The following is a 21233-nucleotide window of genomic DNA, read 5'->3' as shown; positions in this document are numbered from 1 at the left end:
TAGATACAAATTCAAAACATGATGAATGGAATTCATAGTTCTCCTTAGTACATAAGAGCTTCAAGTAGTTCCTAAATAGCCTAAATATAGTTTGCAAAATCTCAAAGTACACGTACAATGAATCTAAAAGTTTTAAAAATCTAAGGGCCGATTTCCGAGCTCGGGATTTAGCTAAGTCCTAGACTTTAAACAGCTGGAGTCAGAAATTGGCTTTCCAAAACGGGGCGTAGTCGCAGCTTTTATAACAGTAGTCTTAGTTTCTATTTTCTCATTTCTATAATTGGAAACGTTTTTCCTCGACGAAATTAGACATTTCTAAATAATTCAAAATAGCTGGAACTTTACACTATTTTCTCTTTATTTCATTTTGTGTTCAATTTTCTAGTTTTTCGAAATTTAATTCAAACGTGACTATGACAATGACTACGACTGCGCCCCGTTTTGGAAAACCAATTTTCTGACTCCAGCTGTTTAAAGTCTAGGACTTAGCTAAATCCCGAGCTCGGAAACCGGCCCTAAAAGTACAGAGTTACATGTAATTGGTTATTATTGAGTTCTTAATTGAATTAAAATTCAATCTGGTGAGTCTGTTTTAACCGGAAAACTATTGAGATTTCCTGAAGAAACCCAAACTTTTCTTGTTCAATTATAGTATTCAAGTTGGACTAGATTGCCCATGCAAATTTTGAAGCTTGTTCACATATTGCTGTGTTGTCACACCACTAAGACAGATTCAAAGTTTTGATTTTAATTTGTATCTTAAATTTCCATTAAATAAATCATTATTCTACTGTTTTTAAACAAATGTTGCAATATCCCTTTAAATGTCAGATCAGTTGTTTCTGATGAATGTTGCAGTGTTTTCCTAAATTTGAATCTCATACATTTTTTGTTGTTTCTGATCAAATTTCTGTATCTATGAACAATTTGGTTTGTCTGTTCTGAGAAGTATTGGGTTACATCTAGGGGTCTTCTCATTCAATTTATTCCACCCTCTTACTAGTTTTACAATTCATCTACAATTTTGCTGTATTGTAAGCTATTGTATATAAGTGTATTAGCCAGTATATATTGTAATCTACATAAATAAAGTACTCAATCAATTACTTAACGAACCATTCACCAGAGAGCGAACTTTAAATGAAAAATAAATGAGAACCCCTAAAATAGAACCTCAGACAAGTCCGAGATTTCATTTTTTTAAATGTAGAAATTTGATCAAAACCAATAATAATAATACATTTCATTTCTTCCAGAACACAATACAATATTCAAAAGATTACTATTAGTCCAGGCAATGAATGCTCAAAAAAGGGTATAGAGGGAAAAGTTTGGAAGACAATTTTTGACCCTGCAGTTATTTTTAGTGAGGAGGTAAACATATCAAAAGTCCCCACCCCTACCCACTGTGCTAAGGGGGTGGGGGTGGCTCAAAGGTGCCATTTTTTGGTTTCTCGCATATAACTAGAAAATTATGCATTTTACAGACATGACTATTCCATAAGAAATCAAAGCTCACATAATTTCCTACAATATTGATCCAACAACTTTTTCTATATCTCTTTCACTTTTCGAGATATCCGCTCTAAAAGATGTGACATTTTTGAAAAAACACATTTCCCTTCAATTTCTTGCTATTTTTGCTCTTATAACTTTTCGAACATCGATGGGAAAAATCCATGCTGATCCATCCCCACCACTGTTGCAGCAGCTTCAGTGTTGAGTGTGAGATCTTCAGTTATGCAGAAATTGACCAATTGACAAAGGAATTTGGAGAGAATGTTTTGAACACAATTTTTGACTTTGTTGGGACCAGTTAGGGGGTGAACATATCAAAAGTCCCCATCCCTACCCCTTGTGCTAAAGGGGTGAGGGTGGTTTAAAAGTTGCATTTTCCAATGTTTTGCTTACACGCTCATATCTTGAGAAAAATGCGTTCAACCGACATGACTAACTATTCAGAAATGAAGCTTGATAAATTCTCTACAATATTTGTTCTGTGGTGGTTTGTGATAGACGGGCTAGAGATGCGTATTTTAGCTATGTTTACCTCCCAACTGTCCCCGGTTATATTCAATTGTTGTTTGGAGTATATATTTCGCAGATTAGAGTGGGAAGGCAGAGGGCTTCGGATTAACGGCCAAGAGCTCACGAATCTCCGATTTGCAGATGATGTTATGATCATAGCAAGCAGCGCTATAGAGATGAAGGGAATGATAGAGGAATTAGTTGGTGCTAGTGAAGCGATGGGTCTCCATCTAAATGCACAGAAGACAAGAATAATGACCAATGCAGAAAGAATAAGTGTGCAAGTAGGCTGCGGAAGTATTGAGTATGTGGAGGAATATGATATCTGGGTCAGATTCTATCATTCACGAATAGAGCGGCAAAGGAAGTGAAACACAGGATTAACAAAGGATGGAAAAAGTATTGGACTTTGAAAAGAATATTTAAGGGAAACTATTCCAACAATCTAAAAGCGAGAACTCTATCAATGTGCGTATACCCTGCAATACTATATGGAGCGCAGACCTGGGCACTCACAGAAAATCAAGATAAGAAGCTGGAGCAAACTAAAATGCTGAGAAGTATTCTTGGCCTGAAGCAAGTACAAAGAGTTACAAACAGGGATATATTAAGGAAAGTAAAGGTGAAGTACTTGCTTGCAAGAGGCTCATCTAATGAAATGGAAGTGGGCCGGACACGTAGCGAGACTGCCTGAAGATCGATGGACAAGGATTTGCACGGAGTGGGTACCGATGGACAGGACCAGGAGACGAGGACGGCCACCGACCAGATGGAGGGACGAGTTGTGCCAGAGAGTGGGCCATGCATGGGCGACTACGGCCAGAAATAGGCAATTATGGGCTAAAATAATAAAGAAATTATGATTGTAAATATATTTTGTAAACAGATTTTTATGATTGTAATTAATTAATCAAGGACTGTCAACCTCAAATACCTCGTTAAGAGAGGCTTTTGTTCATGTAATGAATGTAAATAAAGCTTTATTATTATTATTACCTCCCAACTAGTCTTCATAAGCTACAAAGTCAAAAATTTAGTACCAGATGTTCCAGACTCAAATTTCATTTTCAAGTGATCAAATGTTACAAAATTAAAATTTCACCCCCCACGTTAAATCTGCTATAACAATAGAAAGAAAACATTAAGTAGTGAAATAATACATCAAATTGGAGAGAAAACAAAGCTCTACAAATCTACGGTTGGAGAGTTGTAGGCCGAAAAAATAGTATTAAAAGCTGTTATTTGAACAATTTTATACTTTTAAGAGCGTATATCTCGAAAACTGTTGGAGATATCACAAATCACCACAGAACAAATATTGTAGAGAATTTATCAAGCTTCATTTCTGAATAGTTAGTCATGTCGGTTGAATGCATTTTTCTCAAGATATGAGCGTGTAAGCAAAACATTGTAAAATGCAACTTTTAAACCACCCTCACCCCTTTAGCACTAGGGGTAGGGATGGGGACTTTTGATATGTTCACCCCCGGGGGCGCGACAGTCGAGACCGACGAGATTCGAGGCCTGCGACAGTAGAGGACTGTTTTCCAGTCCTCTACTCCAGTCCTCTACGGTCGTAGGCCTCGACTGTCGGGAGTGTCGAGAAAATTGAAGAGTCCTCTACTGTCGCCTAACGCAGGCGACATTTGAGGCCTCTTTTTCAGGAGTCCTCTACCGTCGCAGGTCTCGACTGTCGGGCCTGTACAAAAATTAGAGAGTCGCTTGCAGCAGACGACAGTTGAGGACACATCCTACTGCGATACCAGGCTGTACCTGTACCAATGGGTCAATAGTGCATCATTATCTACTGTATAATAGATGTTATGAAATACATTTTGTAATGATTATAACATCTGATTTGTTGAAAACCAAATAATGGAAACTTCCTTCATAAAAAAAGCATATGAACTTTGAAGGATCGTAGGGCTTATCTTTAAAGAATTTTCAGAATGAAAATAGGCCTATGACACTTGTCGGTATACAGGCCATCTTTGTGAAGAATTACAACTTAATCAGTCAAGTATTTCAAGCGTGATGAGCTCACAGACAAACAGACAGAAAGACAGACACCATCTTTTCTTATAGATAGATAGAAGATAGATAAATATTTATATTTGTCAATGAAGGAGGCATAATGCAGTAGTAATGGATTCCCATTACTTAAAAATATGTTTAGGGACCATCATCCAAGTACTGAAATGTACATCATATCAAACTACCGGGTGAACGGAATGCTCTTTTCAATTTTATAAGACTTAACCACCTTTGTTGACGTAACTTAATATTGGAGGGTGGAAAGAAAGATGCGGGTCTCTTTATTTTACATGCTGAACTTAATAGAAATAAAAGTTAATTTATCTACATAAAACATTTTCCAATGCATAGTCAACGTCAAAACAATTTAAAAGTTACAAAATTAATAAGTTTCAGAGAATAGAAAAAGGTTACATAGTAGAATGATTAGAGTAATAACCTTCTTATATTATAATCTAGGAAGTTGATTTGAAAAATCGGCAACTTTATACCGATAAACTTTATAACTTTTTGTATAAACATTCTTCCTTAAAAATATATTTACTGTGTTTTTGAAAACTATACACGAAAGATCTCTAACAATTACTATAAATAATCAGATATATAATTTTGTACCTTTGTAAAGCCACCTTTTTTGAGATCTTGCAATTTGTAGAAATTCAGTTCTAAAGGTGCGTACAGATATACGCGCCGTGAACATGAGCAATTCACTCTTAATCAGCTGACTATATCTGTATTTTTACAGAAACGGTATAAGATATAGATATAAAAAGCTTGGCATCAGCTGATTGAAAGTGAATTGTTCATGTTCGCGGCGCGTATATCACCCCTGAACCCCTGAAAATGTTTTCCTGGTTTATAATTTATTTTTGGTTGAATTTTTTTGTTTTAAATTTGGGAGTGTAGACTCTTTTCCTTGTGAGAGGCTACTTCTCTTTTCTTCATAACTAAAAAGCAGTGCTGTTAGTGAAAATTATATCCATGATAACCTTTTCCAACGATCATGAACGGTTTAAGCTTGACCGATTTAAGTAGATATAGAAAAATATTGTATTATCGAATACAAATTGCATTTCATCTTCAGACCGTTTATTCATTTTTCAAATTGTACTGTAAAGAATCAATTGAAGTTAGCTGTATCGTTGATATTATTAATAATTATGAACCAACGATGATGATGCTACAAAAATGATTACGCGACAGCCGCAACCCTAAACTCTAGACTAACAATGAGAAAGAAAGAAATGTACAACACTATTCATTCATTCATTTTGTATAGGTCAACTAAGGACCACAGTAATTCACCATTAACCATTATCATAAACGCTATCATTATTATTATTATTATTATTATTATTATTTACGTTGGTCTCCCGCTTTCGCCTCCAATCCTCGCACTCTGAGCGATTCGTCTTTCTAACGACCAAGTTTCAATTCTGGGTTCTTCTGGGAAAATATCAACTTTGAGCTGATTCCGTAGCCCTGCTCTGATTAGTAAATATGCCACTGTTATATTTAATTTTTGCATATCCTTCTTAGACTCTAAAACCCAGTTCAATTTGGATCTCCCACTTATTTTCTTGGGGTTCATGGAAGCTATTTACAGTTCCACCACATGACAAATTGAAGAAAATGAGAATATTATTTTCCAAGAAATTTCTTTCTTTTTCTGGGTCATTGTAAACTGATGGTACAGAATAGCATTGTTCCTGACTTGCTATTTCTACCTGGAGAAGTGTCACCGAAACCCTTCTATTGTCTAGCTTTACTGCTCCTACACATCTCGTTTATTGTTAGATGTCTCGGGAATTCCCCAGGTTAGTTAGGCACATTTTCAATGTCTGAGTTGATGTACAGTACAAATACATGTCTACTCTGTCTGCATCATGAAATTCAATTTCAAACAATGATGAATTTATCATTGATGAATATGAATTCTCATCTGAATTGATAAGAACATTTATAAACCCATTCTAAAAAAACAGATTTTACATTCCCCATAATCGCAATGACGGTTAAACGCTTTTAACTATTGAAATTGAAATTCATGATCCAGATAGAGTAGACATGTATTTTCACTGTACATCAACTCGGACATTGAAAATGTGCCTAACTAACAGGATCAAGGATTTATATTATCTTAGCTACTATCACGATGACTCAGGTAACGTTTCTCTTTTTGAAATATGAGCAGACATGGTGAACTTGAAGACTGCACAATACCAATACAAATGAATTTATTCTGCTAACTGACAACATCAATCTAATTATTATAGACTCAAAGAACTGGGAAGAACTGAGATGTGTTTTGATGGTTAAGTGCAGTTGAACCTATCCAAAAATACTATCAATACCGTTCCAACCTATTCCGCTTCATTAATTCCATACACTTATAATCATTAACTCTTATAATCATTATCATGCATCATCTTTATTGTTGATTGTTTATCATGCATTGTTTATTATGCATCATCTCCATCTTCATAGAATCTCTTTTGGTATCATAGAATTCGAAACAGAGTTTGTGGTAACTATAATCACAATCAAGAAGTTAGTCTTGACGCGGTGTTGATTTCTAACCATGGTAAGTTGGAACATTTTTCAAAACCTAGATTTGAATACCGAAATCAATCTAAAAATTTACAAGCATTTGATCTGATTCCTTGTAATGATAACTTGTCAAATCCTTGCAGTGGAGAATTATTGAAAATTGATGATCAAAAACTTGAAAGTATTAATGGTTATGTCAGTTTAAAATCTGTACCCCACAATCATCTGCACATTGGAAATGGTGAAAAGAGGAAGGAAGAGGGTGATGATGGAATAGTGGAGAGGAAAATGGAATTGAATCAAGTTATGAAATTAATGAAAAACTTGGAGAACGGAATGAGAATGTACAAAAAATGAGGAGAGATGAGAAAGATGTGGAAATGGAAGAAAGTCAAGGTATGAATTTAGAAAGAAATGGGAAAGAGATATTGCCTAGTATTGGAAAAAGTGAAATTGATAAGAATAATTATAGAATGAAGAATATATGTATGAGTTGATGCATACTCAACAAAGAGAAGAAAATTAATGAAAAAGCAATTCAAAGTACCCCAACAGCCAAAGAAAGTCAGTCTTATCAAGCAGTGTTGCGTGTAATGCAGTGTTATGTTTTGTTCACGTTCGTTTCATCTTGTGTGTTTTTTATGTTTGATTTATTTTCCAAGTTTTGTTTATGTTTGTAATCCTTTTCAAACTATATTCATTTATTTTATGGCTTGAGGGCAAGCCAATTTGTCAGAATGGCCGAGTGTAGGATATGAGATTGTAGCGATGGTAATTCTATTTTGACGTATCATCATGTGATTAATTCCATAAGTAACATCGTTAATGAAATAAATAAACAATTTAGTTTTTACGAGAAAAGCTCAATGTATAGATCAAGAAAATGTAAAATTTGAATGTGTGAAATTAATAAAAGTTATTGATTTGTAACAGGATATTGATTTATAGAATAATATCCTACATCTATAATGTACTGAGAATTTGACATCCAAGAATCAAAAAGGTATAGTTTGAAAATTCAAAAAGTTTGAAAATTTCGTTTTTTATGAAGAAGCAACTATTTACAGTTGTAAAGTTGCAATACTTATTCATAATATGGAAGGAATAATGGGATATAATATATTATTCAATTGCTGGTAAATCCATACTAATTAAATGATAATTCTTTTGGTTCTGTCTGTCATTCTGGAGAGCCTAGCGCAGGCGACAGTTGAGGCCTCTTTTTCTGGAGTCCTGTACGGTCGCAGGTCTCGACTGTCGAGGCTGTACGAACATTAGAGAGGCCTCAACTGTCGCCTAACGCAGGCGACATTTGAGGCCTCTTTTTCTCTCTTTTCTGCTTAGAATAATATTGATTAATAATTTGAATGTTTCCGAAACGGTTTGAGATATCGATATGCGGTTACTACTATTCATTTTTTCTTCAAATTCCCTATCGAAATCATGTATCGCACGACCACCTTCCCATTTAAAAAAATGAAGTTGCATTCAATATGGCAGATCCAAGATGGCGAACCAGAAGTCATTATAAAGTAGTTTTTTTTTTTCAATTTGAGTAGGATCCCCAATCACACCCACCGTCAAATTATCTTTGTGTTTGAGATATTAAGCCGTTCTCGGACTTTTCACCCACTCTGTATACAATAATGTTGAACAGAACATATCATATTAGACTTGTGAGAAACGATGCAATATCTATGAACACATTTTCTTTCTCTGTTAGTACTTATTTGATTTGGAATTTTCAGATGGTATTGATGGCAAACAAGCCAGGCGTACCAATACAAGTGGTCCTCTGGGTGAACTTTTCGACCACGGATTAGACTCTTGGACAGCTGTGCTCATTCCCACCTGTTTGTACTCCATATTTGGCCGCACTGATTTCTCAGTGCCACCACTACGCTTCTATTATATTTGCTGGAACGTATTTGTGACGTTTTATCTGTCGCATTGGGAAAAGTATAACACTGGAGTACTTTTTCTGCCATGGGGGTATGATCTGTCAATGCTTGTGAGTATCCTAATCGATCATCCTACGATCATCGATCATACATGATTAGTCACTGTTAATATTGTGATGTGTTTACTAGTGAAATAAAATGTAAATCATCAAGTACGCTTTGGATATTTTATTTATTTTTGTTATGAATAGGCTTCAAAATCGAGGAATAAAGCACAAAAATCAACTTAATAGAATCAAATCATAATTATGTAGATATAAATCTTAACATTACAAAAATTCTAACGTAACATTAGCGGAAGACTAAATGTAAAACAAGAATTTAATATTTTCACAGCAGCAAAATTAAAAAGAAATAAAAATAAATAAACCCATTTCAATTTTACATGAACAACCCAATGTTTTATAAACTTTGCAGTCGAAAAACTAAATCATATTGATGATCAAACATATGATCATAAACTAGCATTAACTCAATGTTGTTTACTTTATTCCATTTGCACTCAACCTTCCGGTAGTCGCACCCTACTCAATCACATGAGCAGTCGCGAGTTGTATTTTGCACAACATCCAATTTTCCAAGTGTTATGTACTCTGTTTACTGTCAAAACATATTAATTAATTGTATAATTACTTTTTCCATCTCTTTGGATTATTTTTCGCCTATGAACGTTTGGATGTTTACCATTTCATAGCCCAATAAAAGGTACATCAAACAAAGCCATCAATTCTGTGTTGGTTAGTTTACAGTCTTTCCCTATCTTATGCACAGTGCGACTTATGCACTGTCGCGACTAAATGGCACCTAAAGACTGAACCATTGTTCGGTTGATACTGCAACTCAGTGGAGTGATGGGGGGAAAGTTTTGGAATGCATAGGTGACTCATTCACTGACACCACCCCATTCAATAGTTTTGTGCAGCAAAGGAGTGGCAGGCCTGAATTCTGCCGGATCGGTTTATATTGTGATCAGCTCTTTGAAATTTAGAGTTTTAATAAGTTTTTAAAGTTTATATCTTCGTTTATCGTGTGCTACAAATCAGTAAAAGTGTTTGATTCAATCAAAGAAAAGAACTAGTGTTGGTTTGAGTTATTTAAATTCACATCAGAGGTTTGAATTGTATTCTAACCTTCAATTTTGGACTGTCCTACGTTCAGTGAAATTGATTCCATTGTTTTCAACTCTAGACGTGTTTATCTTTATGCAGTGTTTATCACTATACCTTTCGAAAGACTTTTCGATTTCTGACCTAAACTGTTGTCTGCAAGTTGCCGGTCACCGCTCACCGGTGCTTTCCAACCTCAAACTAATTTTGCGCGGGTAGCCATTCAGCTGGGATTGCAGATGACTGTTTTTCTGATCTGTCAATGTGACATCTGACTGAGTGCTAGCTCTTATCAACGCAGCCCGTTTGCGTTATCTTCAATGAGCAGCTCTGTTGTGACGTCTGCTCGTACTTTTCTACGCGCTAATTGTTTTTAAATTTGGACTTGACTGGCCTTTGCTTCACTTTGAATAACTACTTTTAAAATGAGCCAACTCACTCAAAACCCACCTGTACTAAGTTCTATTGAAGATTCAAGATCTGTACTTCTGTCCGAAGATGATAAACTGCCTACTTCTCTAGTCTCCAGGAAACTATCGATGTCTTCTACATGTGATGTGGGAGTAAACACACCCAGTCCAAGAACCGTGAAAACAAGCACCAATTCTCTCAATATCCGTGCCATAGGATTACTCCAGCAAAGGGACGATCTAATTTCACACTATCAAGACTTGAAGGCACAGATTTTTTCACTGGAAGACGAGATCAAATCACAAAATACACAAATTAACTCTATGACTCTAAAATTCGACAGTGATAATCTAAGTCTATTGCAACAAATAAAAGGCATGTCCACAACAATCGAAACTTTAGAGGCTGACAACAGGGCATTACGTGATGAAAATCTCCTGCTTAGTGATATTGTGAAAAATACTAAGAATATAAAATATCATAAACATCAGGGTATAGTTAAAGGAAAAACAAAGAAATCGTGTAAAAATTTGGTGACAAATGGTTGTGCGGGGGAGCCATTAGCTACTATTAAACGTATAATTACTGTATATTTAGCGATAGTCACGGGTGAAATATACCACTTATAATAAATGAAAAGGCGTCAGAGTGTAAGGTATTTGGAAGTGTAAAGCCGGGTCGGAAGTGTAAGTCGGAGGCTGTTCTGGATAGTTGTAACGAACCGTGCAAATCGTTTTCGAAAAACGATAAAGTGGTAATAATCAGCGGATCAAATGATGTATCATGCAATGAGGCGAAGCGGACAGTCAGCACTATAAAAAGAACTGTCAGCGGACCCCATAATACTGATGTAATTGTTGCCAATCGTCCTCTTAGATATGATCTAATAGAAGGCTCGTGTGTGAATACTGAAATAAAAAAGACTAATGAACTCATTTATAAATTAGCATACCGTTTCAGTAATGTTAAAGTTGTCGATTTGAGTACAGTAGGTAGGGGTTTCCACACTAAACATGGTCAGCATCTCAATGCTAGAGGTAAAAGATTTGTGAGTAATGAAATTATCAGATTGAGTGAAATGTTTAATTATTCTTAAAACTGTGTGTCTGAGATTATTGAGTTGGGATGTTGGCATTTTGATAATAAGGGTATTTTTTAGGATTCTAGATTTAGGGAATACGAGTAGACTACATATTATGATATAGACCCATAAATTGGAGTTACAAATCATTTTCAAAGATCGAAAGATTTTAGGTTTTTGAATGTCAGTAGAGTAGATAATGGCCCGACAGATTGTTACAGCAATATATCAGGTTTAAATTCATCTGGAGTGATTAATAGGCCTATTGAACGTTTTCGTAAAGAGAAATCTAGTAATTTTAAAATCATGCAAATGAATGCACAGTCAATTAGAAACAAACTTTTTAAAGTAGATGCGGCGTGTGAAGAGGAAGATCCACTTGTTTTAAGTATCAGTGAGCATTGGTTGAGTAAGGATGAGGCCAATATTTATATGCCTTCTAGATATGTTTAGGGTAGTATCTTTGTCAAGAAAAACCTCAAATTAAAAATATTGAATATCAATCACCTATGTGAAGAAAAAATCTGTGAGGCAGTTGCTATCTATTTAGTTTCTGTTGATGTTATTGTTGTCTCTCTACTGGAAGTGAGAGAGTGTTCTCTCTCTATATGTCACCTGCTGGAAGTGTTGTTGAATTCATGAGATCACTTGAAAATGTTCTTAATACTGGATATAATAACTCAAAGCCTAACACTAAAATATTCGTATGTGGAGATTTGAACATTGATTTTAATCATGTTAATAATTGTAGCAGCTCTCGGAATGTACTAAACTTACTTAAATCATTTGATATCTTCACAAATAATATGGAGGCTACAAGAGGTAAATCTTGTTTAGACTATATACTCACTAATCACCGCTCAGAATCTAGTGTAAGGGTCGAGGATTTTTCAATTCCTGATCATAAAGTTGTTATTTTTGAAACGGAAATAAGACCTCTATAGTTATAATAATGACTATTCCACCTACAAACGTATCTTTCGAGCTTGTAATTTTATAAAATTTCAAAGGCACTTTAGTTTTGTTGAATGGACATCCATTATATTGGGCCATAATCCTGACCAGGAATTTCTTGTTTTCCATGAAATATTGACGAAATGTTTTGACTTGTGTTTTCCTCTCAAAAAGAAAACAGGAAGCATGCTACAGAAAGAGAGACTGATTCCTTGAGAAACTTGAAGGAAATTACTATAGCTTATTATTCGTTTTATAGAGAAGCAGAATCAATGGAAGTATATATGATATATAAGAGGTTGAATGCTGAGTATAATAAGATAATAAAGGAAGCTAAGCGATGTGCAACTAATAGACGCATTGCATCCTCAAGCAATGTCACTAAGACAGCATGGCAGATTGTCAAAGAAGCATGTAATACAAGTTCGTTTAATGCATCTGATATTGATCCAGAAGTATTCAACAATTCATTTTTAGATGATATTGTATCTGCCACAAAATGTGATTTATCTTCCAGCCAGAATTATATTGCTAGAGCTGGTAGTGCTGAAGTTGATTTCTTTTGGAATGAAGTTAATGAATCAGAAGTGATTGATGCAGTCAGGTCTCTGTCAAATTCTAAAAGTGTAGATGTATTTGGGTTATCGAATTGTTTTATCAAAGACATCATCCTTGCAATAGTTCATCCATTAACTCTCTTAATTAATATTTGAATAAGATTGAAGGGTTTTCCTGGTAGTTTAATAAGCAGAGTTATCCCTGTTTTTTTTTTTCAAAAAAGAGGATAGGGGTAATGCAGGAAACTACAGACCAATCAGTCTTATCCCTATATTGTCTAAAATATTTGAAATAATTATTTTTAGGCAGTTGGTGAGATTTTTTGAAATAAATAAGCTGCTGTCTCCTATGCAATTCGGATTTAGAGCTGGCAAGTCAACTTCAGATGCAGTTGAACATTTAGTAAGACTAGTGACGGATGCTATTGAGAAAAAGAATATGCAATGCTAGTTATGTGCGACTTAACCAAAGCATTTGACTGCATACAGCATGAATTAATGCTAATGAAACTTGAGTACTATGGAATTAAAGGTGAAGAACTCATACTTGGAAGACAGAAGACAAATAGTATGTGTTGGCGGATGACACGACACTCATTGTACGGCACAAAGACTACAATGTATTACATCAAATGGAAACAGTCATATTTAATGAAGCAAAGGAGTGGTTTGAAGCCAATGGATTGAAACTTAATATTGGAAAGACCTCAAGAATGATATGCAGTCTGCGCTCTGTAGATGAGCCCCAAGCACCTGCAGTAAGACTGCTCTGTCAACATAGACCCAAAATTGTCCTGGAGTGTTCATGTAGAGAATCTGTGTACAAGATTGTCAAGATCAACGTTTGTTCTTAGAAGACTTAGAGACCAGCTATCAACCCAGCATCTAAGAATGATGTAATTTGCTCTAGTTCAGAGTCATCTAGCTTATGGCATGCATTTATAGGGTCACACAGCTCACCTCAAGCATCTACCACTGTACCAGAAGAGAGCAATTCGAACTATTTTTCATAAGAGTCAGCAAGAGACTTGTAGACCTCTGTTTATTTGACACAAAGTATTAACTGTATTCAACTTGTATATACTATGCTCTGTTCTGTATATAAAAAAGAACATGTCGACTTATGTTCAACGGTCGCAGATACATAGTTTTAATAGACGATCTAGTCAGATGTTGCATCTTCCAAGATGTAGAATAGACAAGTCATATAAAACATGATGTGTAGGTGGTGTAAATTTATTCAACAAGCTTCCTGCTGGAGCCAAGAATGTTTCTAATAAAGCTTTAAAAAATGAAATCATTTAGTTATTTAGTAGAAAGGCCCTATTACTCTATAGAAGAATTTTTTATTCCAATTGTGATATAACATTTTAGTTTATAGTACCTGCCCAAATTGATTTTAATTTATGTATTTTTATATTTATATTTATAAAATTTTTACTCTGTGCTTGACAATTTCTGTGTAAATTTGTGTTTAACAAGATCTTATATTCATGCATATGAATCCATGGATCAAATAAATGAATTATTATTAAAAAAACTGACACTGTTGTACTTTTTACAACAACGCGACTGCCGGAATATTAAAAATGGCCCTAATGAGTCGAAACGTGTTGTGGTTGTGAATTGATAAAATATAAAAAAGGTACTTGATGGTCTATATTTCATTTCAATAAATATTTATTACTAGCTTGCCCGGCGAACTTCGTGCCGCCAAAAAGTCAATGTATCTCATGCCACACTTAACTTTATTTTGTGAATCATGAAATTTATCTGTTAATCAATATTTCCATTTACAACTCAATACGGACTTCCTATGTGCTTAGTCATGCAGCATTTATTATTCCGAAAACATATTCTTCTCAGTCAATTGGTAGTAATATATTTATCAGTAAAGTGTTGAATTGAAAAAATATGAGTTATATCAGTGTTTCAAAGATGAATTTAATGCTTTCATAGCTTTCGATTGTCAATAGATGGTCCAGGAAATATGCGATATAGGATGAATCACACAGGATTCCATATTCTTTCCATCTTCCGTTTTAGGATGAATATCCCTAAGCTAAGCTAAATTCAAAAAAAAATGTAAATTATTCTGTCATTCTTCAGTAATTAATTAATGCAATATGAACAACTCTCATGAGGTGAATCATTTTTTTCCAACATTTTCCAGTTTCTCAATGATACGGGAGTGATAATTATTTGTATAGGTCTTCTGACTAATCATAATCTACAGCTGGTACCAATCAACTAAACTTCAACTCCAAACTACTGTATTAATAGCAGTACACAATTTATCTGTTTATTACAGCTGGTTTATTACTTTAGATGCTAAATCATATTATCACAGCATGATCTTGAATCATAATCATCTTCCCGTTCTTCGGTAGCCGCTCGGCCGAAAATTTCAAAAACATAGGTCTGTAAAGTGATAAATAAATAATTTTCATTGGCCTCCCTATTAAAATGTCTGGTCAGAAATCATCCCTAATATTCACACAACATATCCCCAAAGTTTCATGCCATTCTGTCAAGTAGTTTTCAAGTCTATAGGGAACAAATAAAAACTAACACACAGACATTCATTTTTATACATAAAGATTAATTATTTATTAACATGATTTCAAAATTTTACATTAAATTTTATTTGCATTAAAAGATTATTTGATGAAATCAAAGTTCAATCGTAATGAGAACAACTTCCTTCAAAAATAATTTATAATAATACGTTTCCAGGGAAAAAATTAAGAACAAAAAATCTAAAGTTTCGGGATTCGAACCGAGAATCTTTCGCTTCAAAGCCGAGTATTTTACCACTACGTCACTACTACGCTTGGAGATGAATGTCTTGTAACAACGTTACAACTCCCATTGCATTATCCTTACCCTTATTTTGCTTCAGTATCTTTTCAGTGATAAGAATGAAAATAAATGTAGGTAGTATATTTCATTTAAAAAAAGATTTAATTTGTTTCTGTCTGATATTTCATAATGATATTCATTAATTTACGCATCTATTTGTGTGATACAAATAAATTGAAGAAAATTCCGGCAAAATTCAAATATGATGTTAAATTTTAGGTTGGGCGGCGATTGAATTCGCCACCAAAATAGATAGAAAATGATTATTTATAGCACTTTGTTCAAAATAATTCGACACATATTATTTTAAATGTTTGTTCAAAAAGCTGAATAATATAGCTGTTCAATTGGGTTCAACAAATTTTCGTTCCTGATAATCGGATTTCAGTACATACGGTACCTAACCTCATCATACTTGAAATAGATCTCTTATGTGAAAGGAAAAGTTGTCAATATTTCACGGATTTAAGATTTTGTCAGTGGAACAATATTGTATGTTGGCTAATTGGCTATATTATTGTATTGATTTCATTTTAAATCAAAACTCTTACATACTTTTATAACATAATTTAACTTACTACTTGTACCGGCGCCGGTAGTGTTTTATGGCAAGTTAGATGATTTTCAGTGTTTAATGTCGTATTACTAAAACAGCTTTTTGGAAATTTAAAAGATTGAGAATCAATAGGTTGTTACTTGAAACTTAACAACTCACTTATAATAATATTATCACAATCGCTATACCGGCAATAAGCTGTCAGCATTTGTATCAAAACTCCTGTATCAAAACATGAGCTTCCTGTATCGAAACACATCATATTGATACACATTGTTACCATCGCATCAATTTATCTATGAGCTTCTTTTATACTAACAAATTCTACAACAATAGGTATGCCGTATGATGTTCCATAAATGAAATTTGAACATTAATTCTGAAAAATCTAGAACGAAAATTGAAATTTGGGCTTCGAGGTGCACGAAATTGATATTTTTAGAATCTATGTGCAAAATTTGGAGATCTGAATCATTCCTGTTTTTTCGGTATGCAATCCACAAGTTGACATGTTTTGATGCGAACAAACACAACCCTATTCTCTTTTATTATATAGAAAGATAGTAGCTCTTGAAGCCCAATAATTACTAGTCACTTCACTTTTTGGCAGGCCCCTGGCTATAAATGGGTAGACTGGGCGCCACATTTTATGGGGGCCCAAAATAGAAGAGATAATAAAAATAATCTAAAGTAACAAATTATCGACTGAAAAATATCTGACACGAAATTTTCAAAAATATATAGAACAATTCATCTTACACCTTTTTCTATATCTCCTCTAGTTTTCGAGATATCCGCTCTTGAAGGTGTGACATTTTTGAAATAACACGTTTGTCACCAATTTTTTTCCATTTTTGCTATTATAACTTTTCAAAAATCGATGGGAAAAATCCATTCTGATTATGAGCTTATAGAGCATTAAATTCTCTTCAATTTGATGTTTAATTTCACACTTTCACGAATTTCCCCACACCTTTTTCAGCAGCGTTAGTGTTGAGTGTGAAATCTTCATTTTGCAACAATAGACCAATTGACAAAGGAATATGGAGAATGTTTCAAACACAATTTCTGACTTTGCAGCTTTGTTGAGACATAGTTGGGAAGAGAACATATCAAAAGCCCCCATTCCTAACTAATGTGCTAAGGGGATAAGGGTGGTTTAAAAGTTCATTGTTATAGCAGCTTCAATGTAGGGGGTGAAAATTTCATGCAACTTTTAAACCACCCTTATCCCCATAGCACATTAGTTAGGAATGGGGACTTTTGATATGTTCTCCCAACTAGTCTCAACAAAGCTGCAAAATCAGAAATTGTGCTTGAAACATTCTCTCCAAATTCCTTTGTCAATTGGTCTATTGTTGCAAAAATGGAGATTTCACACTCAACACTAACGCTGCTGAAAAAGGTGTGGGGGAAATTCGTGAAAGTGTGAAATTAAACATCAAATTGAAGAGAATTTAATGCTCTATAAGCTCATAATCAGAATGGATTTTTCCCATCGATTTCCCCATTGAAAAGTTATAATAGCAAAAAATGGAAAAAATTGGTGGCAAACGTGTTATTTCAAAAATGTCACACCTTCAAGAGCGGATATCTCTAAAACTATAGGAGATATAGAAAAAGTTGTAAGATAAATATTGTAGGAAATTATGTAAACTTTAATTTGTTAAATGACAGTTAAGTCCTTAAGATACTAGTTTTTGAGTTTTATGCGAGAAACCAAAAAATGGTACCTTTAAACCACCCCAGCCCCCTAAGCACAGGGGGTAGGGGTGGGGACTTTTGATATATTTACCTCCTCACTACCCTAAATAGAACTGCGGGGTCAAAAATTGTCTTCCCAACTTTTCCCTCTATAACCTTTCCTTGACTGGACTATTATCATACTAGAAGTTCAACCACACTGGGTAAAAACTTGCAAAATAAAATATTTCGTAAAATGATAAGTTAATATCAAGCATTATTATTATTAATTTATCAAATACTAATAATATTAGAGCTGGTAACACTGCAGTTATAATAAGTTAATACAGTGTTGGCAGTACTTTCAGACAGCTATTTAAATTTCCCATGTTACTGTATTGTGAAAATACTTGACCCCAAGCACAGACTTTTCCGTTGTAAACAATGATAGTAAACAAGTTTGCCAAATTAAAGGCTAGAAAAGGCTGTCATTTAAAATGCTTTGTAAAAATTAGGAACTTCAAGAATAATTTCATTTTGTAATCTTTGTTAGAAGGGTGAATTATGTAGAAAAGAATGTATACAGTTTTGTGTATCAAAGACGTCTTTGCTTGTTATTCATTTCACAAAATGTAAGTAACATAGGATTTTCTTTTTTTTTCAATACTTGTTGACATTGCCAGCTATAAAGTGTTTTGGCTCAATAAAATGGAATTGAATTGAATTAGATTATTGGCTCTTACATTATAGAAATGAAGGGGGCGACAATAGACCATTTTCACAGGGCGCCAGTCACCTTAGCCCGGAGCCTGCTTGTAGGGCTACTGAAATTATTAAAACATAATAATAGGTATCAAGTACCCTTTTATTTTATCACAACGCTGCCCTTTTATTTTAGTGTTGTGAATAAAAGGGTACTTGATATATTTTTTTGTGTTTCAAGGATTACTAGTATTTACTATCAAAATACTTTTAAAACCAATGACAGCCTAATTTTATGTGGTTGCGCAAAAAAAGGTGAGCATTATTATGAGTGTAGGTTTTATCTGTTCAACAATTAATAAATTATATAATTGGATCAATAATAGAATTTTATTTTCAGTATTTTATCTCCACATCAAGTATTTATTCAAGTATAGTGATACTTTTCTTAACAAGGAGAGGCCCATCAGCCACAATATTCAAATGAACTACATCTTGAAGTCCATTTTCAATACTGCATTTTATGTGGTAACTTTACTTTTTCGTCACGAAAACGGAAAACCATTCTGTTATTGTGAAATATGTTCTCGAACAAACATGCCAGGAGAGGCTTGTCAAGTCTGTGGATTTGGCATCGATATGGACTTATCGATAATTCTTCACTGATATTTATTTAGTATTTAGTTGCTTTCGATTTATTGGTCTTCCGATCTATGGATATCTTTACAAATTTTGCCATCAATAATATTGCTCCTCCAGTACACATATTTCACGTCCTTGTAGTGTAACTATTGTTATCACTCATTCAATTCTCCATTCTTAAACTTTCAAACTGTTTCAGGGTACAACTGGCGTATTTCTTGTAACATATTTCTGTGGTCAACAATGTTGGAAATTCAATGTGTATGGCGACTTCTCAACTGGCCATTGTTTAGAACTTCTCTTCTACCTCAGCTCTATACTTACGAGCATACCGATTGTTCTCTACAATATTTATGCGTGAGTGCAATTCGAGATATTTTTTTTTCAAATTTGTAGGGAAAAGTTACTTGATCGAATAAAAAAATTAGCATTGATTAGATTGGAAGCAAAATTGTCGAATCTCTTTTGTTTAAAGCCTCTAAATAGCATACGTATACTTAATCTTTTGTTAGTATTTATGTAAATATTCAGATTTTAGATGGATTGTCCATGATAATCAGTTTTATTTCAAATATTCTAGGTAAAATATTTTTACAATCTATACATAAATCAGTCTCGAGTATGTTTAATTTCAAATAGATTGTGGTTAGCTGTTAATAATAATCTATATCATTTCAAATATTCTACATTTAACAATCCATAGCGCATGTTTAATGTTTTGCAAATGTGTCATCTCCCAGGCCCGAAAATATTCATGGCAATTATAATTATACAGAATACAGTGTAGAACCTCGAAAGAATTCGAATGTCTCAATACTGTATTTATAAATTCTCCCTTTCAAAATTCAATTCTCTACAACAAGCTATGGAAAAGTAAACTGGAGCCCAACAGTCCAAACGGGACATTAATACGCTGGTTGTCTATACTGGAGGTCGGAAAGTTTCAGGTTGATCATCATGTATTCAAATTCATTTTTATTTCACAGGTATTAATATAGATTATTATTAAATATTGGGTTATATTCCTCTGTGTTTTAGTGAAGATTAAGTTATTGAAGATTTCTGAATGAAATAAACCAATTGAAACTGTCTGGTTGACTAGAATGATGATAGTGTAGCAACCGAAACTGATGTCTCAATTTTGAGTAATGCAAATTCAAAATTTAATTTATTATACAACGCGATACACACATTAGAAAATTATTTCTAACACCTGAAATATTATAATCTTAGTACTGTATTATCACATCCAGTATAACTTTAATGTAAGCATTACAACATTAACCTAGTATGATGTAGCGTCATAAATCAAATCAAATCAAAATTGTTTATTGTCATTACAAAACAAATTGTATAGCAAGGTCAGGTACATTTACAATTTATAACATTCTTCATTCATCAATACATGAATAAGTATGGTAACGTTTTTTACACACTAACAATAATAATAATAATAATAATAAATCAACAATAATAGAAACAGGACAACAACAATAATATTCTATATGTCTATTGATGCGTTATAAGTTAGTGTCAAACATTCTACAAACTCTTTAACACTGTAGACACAAATCTGACACAACATATTTATCATGCATTCTTTGAAACTGCTCATATTTAATGCTCTGACGTCCGTTGGCAACAAGTTAATAATTTTTCTCACCAAATTCATGAAAACTGTTCAGAGTTAGTTGTAAGTTACATTGACTTCTATGCAACAATGTGTTCTGGCGTGTTCCATAATTGTGAATGTAATTATATTTGTCTGCATTCCATGCATGTAACTTTTTACATACAACAGACACTCAAGAATAAAAAGAGATGGTACCGTCAGTATTTGTAGCTTCACAATAGTTTAAAGGTTTACAATGATTTCTACAGTGAACATTAAAAATAGCTCTTACAGCTCTCTTTTGTAAAATCATGAGCTTTTTCATTTCAGACGAGTGTCCTCAAACCACTATTCCATATGACAAATGACTTTGAATGTGTGCATAGTGAATTGACAGCAATACATCAACATTGACAAAAGGTCTAAATTTCCTGATGAGAAATACACCCCTAGCAACTTTTTTACTGATATTTTCAATGTGTATGTCCCATTTC

At 33.8% G+C, this 21233-nt stretch overlaps 1 protein-coding gene across 2 annotated transcripts in view; it reads left to right on the top strand.

The window, feature by feature from the left end:
• The window catches only part of LOC120355035 (ethanolaminephosphotransferase 1-like), a 43101-nt gene that overhangs the window by 7698 nt on the left and 14170 nt on the right, over window positions 1-21233 (top strand). For both annotated transcript variants that reach the window (XM_039443289.1, XM_039443290.1), the window contains exons 4-5: window positions 8361-8623; window positions 19327-19484. In XM_039443289.1, coding sequence (XP_039299223.1) covers window positions 8361-8623; window positions 19327-19484 — 421 coding nt within the window. The remainder of the gene's footprint in view (window positions 1-8360; window positions 8624-19326; window positions 19485-21233) is intronic.

This window comes from Nilaparvata lugens, chromosome X, assembly GCF_014356525.2.
Source record: "Nilaparvata lugens isolate BPH chromosome X, ASM1435652v1, whole genome shotgun sequence".
Classification (NCBI taxonomy): domain Eukaryota; kingdom Metazoa; phylum Arthropoda; class Insecta; order Hemiptera; family Delphacidae; genus Nilaparvata; species Nilaparvata lugens.
This window is presented reverse-complemented; position numbering and strand designations above follow the sequence as displayed.